The sequence below is a fragment of the Solenopsis invicta genome, chromosome 1 (genome assembly GCF_016802725.1).
Source record: "Solenopsis invicta isolate M01_SB chromosome 1, UNIL_Sinv_3.0, whole genome shotgun sequence".
Taxonomy (NCBI): Eukaryota; Metazoa; Arthropoda; class Insecta; order Hymenoptera; family Formicidae; genus Solenopsis; species Solenopsis invicta.
Genome location: NC_052664.1, coordinates 411,313 through 422,560, shown reverse-complemented (window position 1 = coordinate 422,560; position 11,248 = coordinate 411,313). Strand labels below are relative to the sequence as shown.

The 11,248-nt window shown below is 28.8% G+C and overlaps 1 protein-coding gene across 1 annotated transcript; it reads right to left on the bottom strand.

The window, feature by feature from the left end:
- Positions 1–6,361: 6,361 nt before the first annotated feature.
- On the bottom strand, positions 6,362–10,805 carry LOC120358272. Its single transcript, XM_039451964.1, has 5 exons — positions 10,412–10,805; positions 10,122–10,330; positions 9,910–9,996; positions 9,515–9,814; positions 6,362–7,234 (listed from the first exon to the last, which is right to left on the bottom strand). Exons 1-5 carry the CDS (start codon positions 10,564–10,566, stop codon positions 7,227–7,229), a joined length of 759 nt encoding a protein of 252 aa, XP_039307898.1. The 5' UTR covers positions 10,567–10,805; the 3' UTR covers positions 6,362–7,226.
- Between the last annotated feature and the right edge of the window lie 443 nt (positions 10,806–11,248).

The window sequence follows — 11,248 nt, the reverse complement described above, 5'->3', positions numbered from 1 at the left end:
AATTATGTTTATAAATAATTATACACGCGTACGCATTATCGTCCATATTCTCTCTCTCTCTCTCTCTCTCTCTTTCTCTTTCTCTCTTTCTCCCTCTCAATACATATATTATACGAGAGGATTCTTCTTTAAACAATTTGTATATTTTTTTGATAAAGTAATTGCTATACAACATATTTAAGAAACAATAGTGTTCAGTTTAAAATATTTGGTTTTTTTTGTATGTAAGGTATTTGTTAAAATGTGTATATGATCGTACAGTATATGCATAATTGATCGTAAAATTTATTATAGTGTAGTTAATGTGGAAAACAAATGTTTCTACATATGGTTCTGGATATGTATTATGACTGTAGATTACACGCTTAACAGTAAATTTCCTCAAATAATATGTTATGTACAGTAAATACACTGTAATAAACTTTATGAACAATGGGCACATATTGGCCGCTATAAAGTATAATCCATAACAAAAACCCTACAAGAAAAATAAGAAAGCGTTTTAAATAAAAGAGAACATTTAACATTATTGGATCGCATAAATGTTATATGTTGATTACTATATTAAAAATTATATGCATTGTATAAATAGAATCTTATATACATAATGCCTGTATAAAAAAACACATTTAGAACTGTATATAGTATATAACACATTTTTTTATAGTGCTCTATAGTATATGTCCATAAATATTTAATGTAAAAAAACATATTGAACACCATTGGTTCTTATATCCTGTATATTCATTATCTTATCAAAAATTATAAAAGTCGTATAAGGAGAACCCCATTCCGTATATGCAATATTCGTTCAAAAAACACATTCAGAACTATAGACATTTTTTCTATAGTGTTCTAAAGTAAATTTGCGGCAGGGGTACATCTAACATTTGAAATAATTGCATATATACACATATATATACTCGCGGGAGCATACACATCCCATTTGACCACGTTTTTGCGATTAACCACAGCCACCAATCACAGCGTGGTTAAAAAATCTTTCTCCCCTTCCCCACTTACACACACATGTACATACACACAATGACATGAAAAATATTCTATAATATATAAATCTTGTTTTATGTAATAAACTGTTAATCAATAAATCATCTTTTATGAAGATCTTAAGATTCAATACAAATTCCATAAATACATTAATTATATAATTATCAACGACAAAAATTTTTCAAGAAATAGCAATTGTATTTCATATTTCACGATGTTTGCACAAGACAAGATAACCTGTTAAATGCTTGTGTATATATGTATTGCTCATTTCTCATTTATTTCATATTTTTGTCATTAAATGTAATGTCATGTTAAGTAAAATTATAAAATATTGACGAGATACGATTTAAGCAACCGGTATATATTTAGCAACTCTCTTCTGTGCTTAAAACATATAAACTGGAAGATACATAACCTATCTCTGGTGTATGTAGCAAAAGTGTCCTCAACACCTATTTATTATTGTTGGTACGAAATCAATGCATTTGCACAAAAGGATAATATACACATATATTTACATAAATTTCTAGCTCATCACACATGCACACATGCGCTATGTCCCTTCCAGTATGTACATGTTCTAAGCTTCTATGTTAAATTATGTTAAAAGCATTACTTACTTCCCAAAGATCGCACCCTTACAACCAAGTCCTCCCAAGTAATATTTTTCTTCTTAATAATTTATTCCATCATTTTGGCACATTTGATATCCTCTCCTACGGGTCATCGAATGATCACCTCCGAGTTTAGGAGGTGACTCAAATCTAATTCTGAATTTTCCTTTTTTAACCAAGCTTGAACAGGTTTATGTCTCTCATTGATAAACTGCACGACGATACATTTCTCGTCCGACAGTTTTGTTTCCACAGCACATTTTATATTGGACATGATTACTGCACTTATTCACTCTTCAAATTTCTACGATGCGTGTAGATCAATGGGTAAAAACAACACAATTGATGCAGCTAATGTAAAACAGTGTGGCTTGACAATAGAAATATCGCAATATCGCGATACCAGTCTAACGTATCACACGCGGTCACGCTAATGATAGTCCTGTGGCGGCAATTGTTTTTTCAGTTACAAGAAAATTCATGTCTGCGGCCTGCGCATGGACAGTAAAGAAAACGTGGCGCGCTATGCAGTATCGTATACGTAAAAACGGCACACTCGAGCCCTATGGGCCAATGCTCCGACGCCACTTATCATCATTAGCAAGCTGCACGAGCCTGAACGAGTCAATTTCAACATAATTCAAAATTATTAATTAATAGTTGCTCTTATATTTAAAAAAATGTCATGCCGAGGTCCATACAAACAATACCTTCAAGATTTAAATATTCCTATCCCCGACACAACTCTTCGTCGTCGACAAGTTATTCAACGTAATGAGGTTAATAAACATTTTTAGATTTTCTTAAGTTAAAATTGACTACTAAATTCTTTACCAATGCGTTGATAAATGATTGATGTTGGTTATTATTTGATATTTTTATCTCTTTTTAGTTTATTATAATTGGTTTTATATCATTTAAAAAATTGGTCGCTTAAAATGTATAATGGGTAGATTTTCTCAATAATATTATTTAAAAAAAAATTGAATTTATTAATTAAAGTATTTGAAAATATAGGGAATCAATAGTTGTTTTACTGAAATTTATCGAGAAAAAGAATAAAATATTTTAACGATATATTAATAAGTCATAAATATTAATGAAAAAATAAAGTCAAGAACATAAATCATTACATTTACTCATTCAAAAATTTCCTAAGCCACCTAATATAATAACACATTTCTTTTGCTCTGGTTATAAGAGTTTAGTTAATTTCTTGGAAACAAGTAAAGTAATTTGCAGTTGTGGATTGATATGTCTAATGGATGATTTAAAGTCGCAGCAATGCTTTTTTATTCAAATTCCATTACAAGATCAATTGATTCGGCTACTTCAAGATGACCGTATACATTCCAAGCTTCAAGAAAGATTTATAAGTAGTCAAAGCGATGTTCGCAAAGCACAGTGGCGAAGTATATAAAAAATTAATACAAGATAGTATTATTTCAGAAAAAGATCTCACATTACAATGGAATACTGATGGAGTACAAATTTTTAAATCATCTAAAGTAAGTTTATGGCTTATCCAGGTAGCTGTAAATAATTTGCTTTTTCAAGCTTGTAAAGAAAATGTTTTACTTTGCGGATTATGGTATGGATCTAAACCTCACATGAATATATTCTTGAAACCATTTGTTGAGGAACTAAGTATGTTACATAATGAAGGATTAGAGTATGTCATTCCAGACTCTGAAATCAAAGCTAAAGTAAAAGTTCACACTCTCATAGCCTCAGTTGATTCTCAAGCAAGACCATTGCTTCAGAAATTAAAAACATTTTGAGGTAAACAAGGCTGTTCTTTTTGTCTGAATGAAGAAGAGGAGTGTGAAGTTGGTCGTGGAAGAGCAAGGATTTATCGTGGTGATATAGGACAATTACGAACTCACGAACAACATGTGCAAGATACCAAAACTGTTATGCAAACTGAAAAGGTTAAAAATGGAATAAAGGATGCATCTGTCCTTCTTCTGCTTCCCTTATTTAATATAATATTATTTTTTGTGCCTGATTACATGCATTGTATTTTACTTGGTGTTGTAAAAACTATGGTGGAGTGGTGGAAAAATGGAGAAAATAAGAAGGAACCTTTCTATGTCGGATCAGACATTAAGCTGAAACAAATTGATGCCATCCTTTGTTTTATTAAGCCACCAAGTGAAATTACTAAAACTCCTCGGTCCATTACTGAATGTAAACTATGGAAAACTTCTGAATGGAAAAACTTTTTATTATATTACTCTTTGCCGAGTTTACATAAAGTAGAAATGCCAAGAAAATATATCGAGCATTGGTTTCTTCTTGTATGTAGTGTACATATTTTTCTACGTGAAAAAATTTCACTAGAGGATTTCTCTATTGCAGAATTGTGTATACGACAGTTTGTTTTAAATATAGAAGACGTATACAATGCACCTCAACTTATGAAATTTAATATTCATTTACTTCTCCACATTCCTAAAAGTGTGAAACAGTTTAGAAGTTTGTGGGCTGTATCTTGCTTCCCATATGAACATTACAATGGTACATTAGCCAAGACGTTTCAGAGTTCTCAAGCAGTACCCGAACAAATTTGTAAATTTTATTTAAGACTTTAATCTCTGAAAGAAAAGGATGCAGTCGTTTTCTCGTCAAATAATAATGCATTATTTGCCAAATCTTTGTACGAAGCATTGACTTTTCGAAAGCTTACATCTAATAACTGCGTAGCATATGGTGAGCATATACGATTATTTGGTAAGGTATTTGAATATATTACGCTAACATTAACTCAAAAAATGGCTGTAGAAAATTTTTTAAAGGAAGACATACAAAATCAGTAAATTCGCTTGTTTCGTAGATTTATTTACAAAAATATTCTGTTTCATGTGGAAGGATATGAACGCATGAAAAGACGCATTAATAATATAGTTTATTTACAAAATAAAACAGTAATCTCCATATCACATGTACTTATAGTTAAGACTCTTCAATCTAATCAGATGAAATGCATTTTATTAGCTATGCGTCTTCACTTAATAAACGATATTGTTTGTCAAAATCGCTCAATCAATGTCTCTTCTAACATTTTCTGTAGCATTATGGAAATGACTTCTGAATGTATGGCTATTTTTTTTGAAATGATACAGTGTAAATGTGTTGTAACGCCATACGATAGCAAACTATGCGTATATCCTCTAATTAATTCTTTTGAAAGAGGCTAAGATAGATCCACTTCATAAAATTCCTCAACAAATGATTTCAAGTAAGAGTTAAAAACAAGTTTAATTAAACAAAAGTATAATTTTATTAGCAGTATTTATGTTCTGATGTACTCTCTTAATATATTTAAAATATTTATTCAATCTTAATATTTTTTAATTATTAATATAACTTGTCATTGTATTATTTTATGTCAAGAGAAATACATTTTACATGTTTTCAGAAAAATTTGAAAAGAAACCATTTTTCTTTTCGACCTTAATTACATCATAATATTAGATTAAATCATTTATTTCATGTTATTTTAGGTTTATATTTTTATACACTATTAAAAAAAAAATAGGGAACACTTTCCAGACACCAAAAATTAGGCTATTTTCAAATGACTGTAATTCGGTGAAAAAACATCGTAGATAAAAAATAAAAAAAGCATTTTGAAGCTTGAAGATTGAGCTTTAATGTTCTACCAGCAGATGTTCAAAATTCTTTTAACTTCATTGTCTTATGCAGTAAAAAAGCACACCTTGTTTTGTTCGTTAAAATTTTGTATCTTTGATACTTTGTAGATCGACCAACAAATTTTTTTCAAATAATTCAAGTAAAATTTCATAAACTACAAAATTTTACCTACAAAATGCTTTTTTAAAAATTTCTCTACGATTTTTTTTGACCGAGTTACGCAACTTTGAAGCTAAACCTGTATTTTTTACAAATGATATCCGTACTCCGTGAAAAATCATCGTAGACAAAAAATCAAAAAAGCCATTTTAGAGCTCGAAGTTTCAGCTTTAACATGCTATTAATGGTTTTCAAAAATTTTCTCAATTTCTTAGTACTATGCCCCAAAAAAGATACACGGTTTTTTTCTTAAAATAACGTATTTTTAAGCCTGTAGCTCAATAAAAAAATTTTTCTCGATAAATCCAATGCAAGTGCCATAAAGTATGACATTTTCTCTACAAAATCGTTTTTTTTTAATTTTTTCTACGATTTTTTTTGACCGAGGTACAAGACTTCGAAGATATACATTTTTCCGAAAAACGACGTCTACCGCCGACATTAGCATTATCCAATGTGCACCACGTGGAGGTTGCCGGTCGAATTTTTGCACATCGTGTGTGTGTGTGTGTGTGTGTGTGTGTGCGCGCGCGTGTGTGTGTGGGTGTGTATGTGTCACAGCAGAGATAAGGAGCCCACAGTTCGTCACTTCTGCAGTATTTAATGACTCCAAACCACAGTATAACCAGTAGCGGCACTTCATGTCGGTCCTTTTGATGTTGGTGTCCAATATCACGTGATATGAAGCCATGTTCTTGGTAGTAGCAACGCGCAAATCTTTAAATTGTGGAAAAGGAACGCAATAATAAAACAAAATATTTTATTACGCAAATAATCGTAATTCGTATTGTAATAAATAAATTTTTAAATGCAACATTAAAATAGTTTAAATAATTGTACAAAAATAAATAAAAAACATTTAAGTAGCAATATTAAGTACGTTATTATATTTATAGTAATTTAATAAAATAAACAATACATATTTATCATTTTTATTTTATTTAATAATAAACAATTGAAATTAATGTACAATTAGATTTATTACAAATTATGCATAAGACGTCGATTTACAGCATAAATTCTTGATCAATGATTCATATTCTCTTATAAAATAAAAATACACAATTTTTTTATATTTTACACTCTATATGGATATAAATTAATCATTCTAAAAATATATAATTTATAAAAATGTACAATTTCTAAAAAACATACAATTTTAACTTTATGCTAAATACAATTTATAATGTAATAATATAAAAGGCTAGAAAAACGAACGTAATTAGAGTTATTTGTGAATTATTTTGAGACTTAATTTAATTTTACTTGAACTTAATTGTTTAATATTGTTATGTATTTGAATATTTATTATTGACGGCTGAGGAAGACTAAATACGCCAAAACGTTACATCTTTATATTTAATACGGAATAAATTAATTATATTAATTATATTAAGATCTAATTATGCGCTCGTTTTTTAGCCTTTTACAATTACTATTTAAGAATATATGAGCTGATAAGTTAATAGTTTTTATAATTTACAATTTATTATAAAATATAATAATTTATTTCTATGTTATTATTGTTATTTTATGTAAAATATTTAGTTCACATGGAAAATTAATATATTTCTGTTTTGTTAATATCAACAATTCAAAGAGTAGCACTCGATTGCTCACGTTGCTAATAGGCTTATTTAATATAAAATTTGTTGATTGGCTGTTTCAAAAGGAAACTTCTATGCACCCATCGTTGTAAGTTAATTACAACGTCATTGTCAATTGGAACGCTCTCAAATAAGAATAATTTTGTTGATAATTATGCGCTGAATATTTTGGCAGGATTTAGTCACCTAAAAAAACAAAACAATATTAATTGCAAGACAAAAGGTTTCTAATAAAAAATGACATCAATTATAAGACAAAATATTTTTATTAATATTTTAAACAAATTATTTACATTCTATGTAATGAAACAATACATAAACTATGCTTTTCTTCATTTTAAACGTATAAAATAATATTGATCAATAAATGTAACTCAATATAATCTTTTAATATAATTTTTTAATATTAAAATAATATTGATCAATAAATGTAACCCAATACTTATAACTTTTACAATATAATCTTTTATAATAAATAATAAAACGAAAAAATCAAACTAAAAAGTCAAACTGAAAAATAAAAACTTAGAAGAATAACATTCAAAACAAAAAATTAAGTGTGATTTAAAATTATAATCTTTTTGTTTTTCTGTTGTGTTTTAAAATGTCTGTTTGCAAATTTTAAAATAAAATAGAGACGAACTCTGGCATACAATTTAAAAAAATATTTTTTTGGAAAATCTTTACATGGGTGAGGACAAATTACTGTTTCTAATAAAGTAATCATAGTAACAAGAACGAATTCATTTAAAATAAGCGTATTTAAATGATTAAAAGAAATATTATCTAAATTTTTTATGTAAGTTACAAATATTTGGTTTGGAACACATAATCCGCCATACATATTTTCTTCAGTAGATTTTGTTGCTCTAAATAATGTATAATATCTGTTATTATTAAAATTATCAATGTCTTTAGCAAAATTTTCACATGTATCACAGGAATGTTGCTTTAAACTTTTTGACATAAGATAACCGCAAATATAATAAAATGCATTTTCCTCAACTATGTCCTTTTGTCGATAATCATGGTCATCAATTTCAACAGGTACTACTTTTTGCAATGATGTATTTTGCATAAACATTTCATCTCTAAACTCGTTTATTCTAGTCATCATATCTGTTTCCGAATCTTCAACAACTAAAGTACAATTTTCTGTTTGAATTGAACAATGATTAGAAGCAAATGATTTTTTAAAAGAATAATAAAATTGCACTGGAGTTGGATTAAATGCATTGCCTGATAAATTTCTAATATTTCCAAATGTATGTTCGACCATATCTTGATTAATACGCCTCATTAATAAAAATTGAAAGCCTGAATTAATTTTTTTTAAATATTCCCACATTTGATTTAAGCTATTTATGTTTTGATTCCAGCATTTAAATACATTAACTTTGTTTGTAATATCTTTGCCATTTTTTGTAAAAACTGTAAGACTGCTGAAATATGTTTGTAATGATTTTAAAAATTCCAATTGTTCTTCTGAAGCTGTAAATGCGTTTCTGCTTGGTTTCTTTCCTTTAACGGATGATGAATTAAAAATATCAAATGCAGCATCTAATTTTTCAACAAATTCTGATGTATCTTTAGCAGATGTCGGCAAACGTCCAAGTGAGATCATAGTATTAATAGCAGAAAACTTAACAGAAAAACTTAAAATTTGAGCTGCATATTTTACTTTCATTCGTTGAAAATTATTGGGATGGATGTGTGTGTCCTGATTCAATTTAGGTAATAATTTATTAAAATTCTTTTTATCAACTTCATATAAATTTTCAATGTGTTGCCACGAAAGAATTTTATCTCCTGATTTAATTATATTATTCAATAAATTATTTCTAGCTGCTTTTATAAGATGTGGTGGATCAAAAAAGTAAAATATTTTTTGCCCATTAACAGTATAATAAGGTTTCTCATGAGTTACACCTAATTTTTTAGCTGTCTTTTTATAATCCGTTCCCATATCTGTTACTTCTGCAACAACTCTTAAATTTATATTCTGAAGCCGTTCAACACATTCAATAGTAATCATTTGCAACTCATCAGCATCCATAGCAGAATTAAGAAAAAAATAACCAAGTGGTTGCTTAAATTTATTTGTTAAACCTCTGACCATGATTATCGCTGCATTACATGCAGTTGAAAATGTTTTACTATAACCTGTATCGTGAAATCCAATTACTATATCTCTATTAATCATATAAAATAAACTTGCTTTTAATGACATTGTATCAATGCAAATACAACAATACTTATCTAACAAATGCAAATTTTCAGTTTTAATCTTAAGTCTTTCAAATATAATATTATTTAAATCTGGAGGAATTATAAGTCCTTCTATAATGCGTTCAAGAGTTCTTTTTGATGGTAAAATAAAAGTATTACTTAATGCTCTATAAGCTTTGGGACCTTTAAAATATAAATTTAAACAGAACATTTTAAATTCTTTAGTATATCTATTACCATTTTTTTTGTTATTGAAATTATCTCCCTGAACTTTCATAAAATCAGCTATCGGCTTTGGATAAAATTTGTAAAGGAGTTTCTGAAAATCGCTATAAGTAATATCATCTAAATTTTTTTCCTTATTATATTCAAGTTTGGCACGTTTTAATCTTTTTTCTGCAGTATCACATTTTCTTCTGAGAGCTTCTTTCCTTGGTGTTCGATTGGATAATTTTGGTTCGGTTTCAGTAGCTTTATCTTCTTTACATTGTAGAACATTATTTGATGAATTAAAATCTATTGTATTTGAAATAGCATCTAAAATTACAAATATAATAAAAATTAAAAATCTTCCAAATAAAGTAAACAAAATCTAATGTAACTAAAAGTTTCTCTAATAAATAATATTCTACCTGTCAAATTGGCTCTTGAATAACTGATTTTAACTTCGGGCACATTTACTTGTACATCTTCTGTACAATTTTCTATTGAAGTTTCAACTAAAAGAAGATTTAGTATAAACAATTTAATATTTATATAACATATTTAATAATAATAATATATTAAAAATAATTAGTAAAAAATATGTAATGTAATAATTTATATTATAATTAAGAAGAATTACCGTTGATTTCACTTTCAGTAGCAGTAACAGCTTCGTTGGAAATATTAGGAACCGCACTTATTGGAACTGCATGTGGCTGAAGTCGATTCTTTAAATTATTTAAAAACATGTGGGGGGCAAAATGTTTTGAGCAAACTCTATAATTATTGTAGAGTTTTTTTTCTGGAATATTCTTTTTTATGCCACACGCTTGTAGCCACACTTTTGCTCTAAAATATATATTATTGTAATTTTAAAAATAATTTAATATATGTACATACATCGTATAGAAATTGTCAAAAAGTTTATACCTTTTTGAATTAGATGGAAAACGAAAGAAACTTAAATGACGATCCGCTCCCGAGTTGTTATTGCAATCACTCACTGCGCACATAAAATCGCCAACAATTACACGCTCCATAACACAAATCTTGTTTAATAATATAATAATGTAATAATATAACATAACATAACCATACTACACTCACAGAACATGTGCTTCTTATACAGTTGACGCCATATTGTGGGTAGTAATGTAGCGCATGCGCGTAGCAATTCTCCGACGCTATTTTTATGAAGTGACGCTACTGGTTCTACTTATACTGTGCTCCAAACCCTCTCTGCTGTGTGTGTATGCGCTCGCGCGCATAAGAGTTCAATAGTGTGTATTTCCTCCTCTCTGATCAATTACTGCTTGCAAGCGTTCTCTCATATTTATACATCTTGCAATACAATCTTGCGGAATGTTGTGCCAAATTTCCGTTAAAATTTTTCCCAATTTTTCTAAATTTCGCGGCTGTTCCTTGCGACGCCTTAATCGTCGTTTCATTTCATCCCAAATGTGCTCGATTGGATTTAAGTCCGATCTATTGGTGGGATTTAACAGTCTAATTGCGTGTCGTTGAAAAAAATGTCGCGTTATATTCGCCGTATGAGGTCGAGCGTTGTCCTGCATAAAAATAAAGTTCAGGTTCAATTTAATAGCAAAACGTGTGGTCGTAGAATATCGTTGATATAACGAAAACACACGAAATACACACCATTGAACACTCATGCGCGCGCGCGCATATACACACACAGCAGAGAGGGTTTGGAGTCATTAAATACTGCGAAAGTGACAAACTGCGGGGTCCTTATCTCTGCTGTGA